The 2,139-nt window shown below is 37.5% G+C and overlaps 1 protein-coding gene across 1 annotated transcript; it reads right to left on the minus strand.

Moving 5' to 3' along the window:
* Nucleotides 1-1,054: 1,054 nt before the first annotated feature.
* On the minus strand, nt 1,055-1,501 carry LOC148207926 (serine/threonine-protein phosphatase 7 long form homolog). The gene has a single exon (XM_088118201.1). The coding sequence runs from the start codon at nt 1,499-1,501 to the stop codon at nt 1,055-1,057; it is 447 nt and encodes a 148-aa protein (XP_087974327.1).
* Nucleotides 1,502-2,139: the final 638 nt, after the last annotated feature.

Genomic DNA, 2,139 nt, shown 5'->3' on the forward strand with positions numbered 1-2,139 from the left:
GTGTGATATTGACTTGAACCAAGAGTTGGTATCATGACTATAATAGTGGACGGACCAGCATCATCTTGTATCTGTGTAAACAGTGGAATGTCCTCCATGTTATGATAAATATTTTAGGTACATGAACGTCAAGCTCAATTGGAGTATCTTGCAATACTTGACGACGTCCTCTACGCCTAGGGCCACAAGCAGGTGTAGGCACTCTATATATCTGATGAAGGCTTTGAAGATGTTTTCCACCAACATTACATAACCTATTAATATCTTCTGATGACGAGAGAAGACTTATTTGCTCGAAACACGTATCTTACATGGAAATTTTTGTTAATAATATATATTCAAATTCAGTTTATATAACCAAATTAAAAATCGTACCGTAGCACCAAATGCTGCTTTTTCTTGAGTGATATATTGCCTAGTTATTGATAAATATCGAATAATGTATTTGGGATCGCAAGCATCATTGTGTACCGGAGGATTGAGAATAATAAAATCTCTACGCACGCTTCACCTCGCCACAAAAGGTGCAGTCTGATCCTGCAATGTACTATCCCGAATGTCTATGTCATGTATCCTCAGTTCCCAGCTGGGCACTTTTGGAATTGCTTGTTTGTACCAAATTGTCTTGTAACTCTATCTGGCTGATGCCACTCAACTACATGAAAGCATATGAGTGGACTAATGGTGCACTATACGTCATGTTCATTGGTACAGTAGGTAGGTGGGCTTGCAAATTCCTTAGTATATGGCTCACAGATCATCTGAAATAGTAATGTAAAAACATATAATTAATTGTAAATATATACTTATATTTTTAAACAGTTAAACACGTACTGAGCCTGGTGACAAGAGGTCGAAAATGTATCTATATTGGATCAAAACATGTGTAGATACTTCTGTAACACAAAATTGATCCATCCATCTACAATAATATTATAGGTTAACAATGATCTACAATTTCATTAAAAAAAAATCAATAGTTATATTGATGTACCGAGCGAACTAATGGTTGGGCCCATTAGCTTGTGATTTGAGATATGACGACGTTGTGGAGTCATCGTTGGAAACCGATCCCAAGCCCATACTTGAGAAGTATAATTGGACCAGCGATGTCACGTAAATCAAAGCAACACGCTTTGCACAAATTTCGGTACAACCATGCCAAGCATGCTCCACCCCAACTGAAACGTCCAGCTATATCAAAATTTGATAGCAGTGGGAGGAACATCAAGTGCACTAAGTTGTTAGACTTATCGGTGAATAGGATACCACCAATAAGCTGCACAATATAGGCACGGTTGTATCTAGCAACAGTTTCCTGATCTGCATCATCATCCAGGCTACGAAATTGGGAAGCTAGCCAAGGTAAACTCAGCCTAGAGCCTTTGATGTGTCTATCATCTGAAGTCACCTCAAGTAATGTTTCACAGGTGTCTTTCCAATCATAATCAATAGGACCAGTAAGAGGCTCACTATCTACTGGTAACCCAAGTTGCACCATTACATCCTACAGAGTGATAGTACACTCTCCATCCAGCATGTGGAATGTATAAGTCTTTGGCCTCCACAGTTTTACAAGTGTGGTTATCAAATGCCAATCTAATAGGATGAATCCCAATTTGGCAAATCCGTAAAATCTAGAAGCACGTAATGGTGGCTCAATTAGAGGATGTAGCGGGATGGAGCGATCGAATAATGCCTCTCTACGTCGGTAGTGCAACTTCTCATTATATTGACCTTGCCAAACTAATTCTGATCGATGTCGAGCTTGGACATACAATACAGATCAATCAGTAAAACTTAGATCTAGTTCCATAATCTAATACCATAAATAATCATTAGTTGGAAACTTAAATGAAAATATAATTTGAGTAAACAAGATTCATCGTAAAAGTATCAAACTACATCACATAAAGTTATGATTAAAAAAGAAATTACATTAACAAAAAAAGTAACATAAATGATTCTAAACTAAATTTTTAAATCACATCAACTACGATGATGCTTCATGTCATCTCGAAGGACAACTTCTTCGATTGTGACCAGTTGATTACAAAGCCCACATCGTTGTTGACTCACTTAGTTCTCCCAATCCATCTTTTATGTATACGAGAACTTTTTGGTCTTCCAGGCAGTCTC

This window comes from Momordica charantia, unplaced genomic scaffold (genome assembly GCF_013281855.1).
Source record: "Momordica charantia cultivar OHB3-1 unplaced genomic scaffold, Mcharantia_2.0 BLBB01000026.1, whole genome shotgun sequence".
NCBI classification, from domain to species: Eukaryota; Viridiplantae; Streptophyta; class Magnoliopsida; order Cucurbitales; family Cucurbitaceae; genus Momordica; species Momordica charantia.

Excerpts from the sequence above, each read along its gene's own strand:
- LOC148207926 (XM_088118201.1), bottom strand. The coding sequence starts at position 1,501 with ATGGTGCAACTTGGGTTACCAGTAGATAGTGAGCCTCTTACTGGTCCT.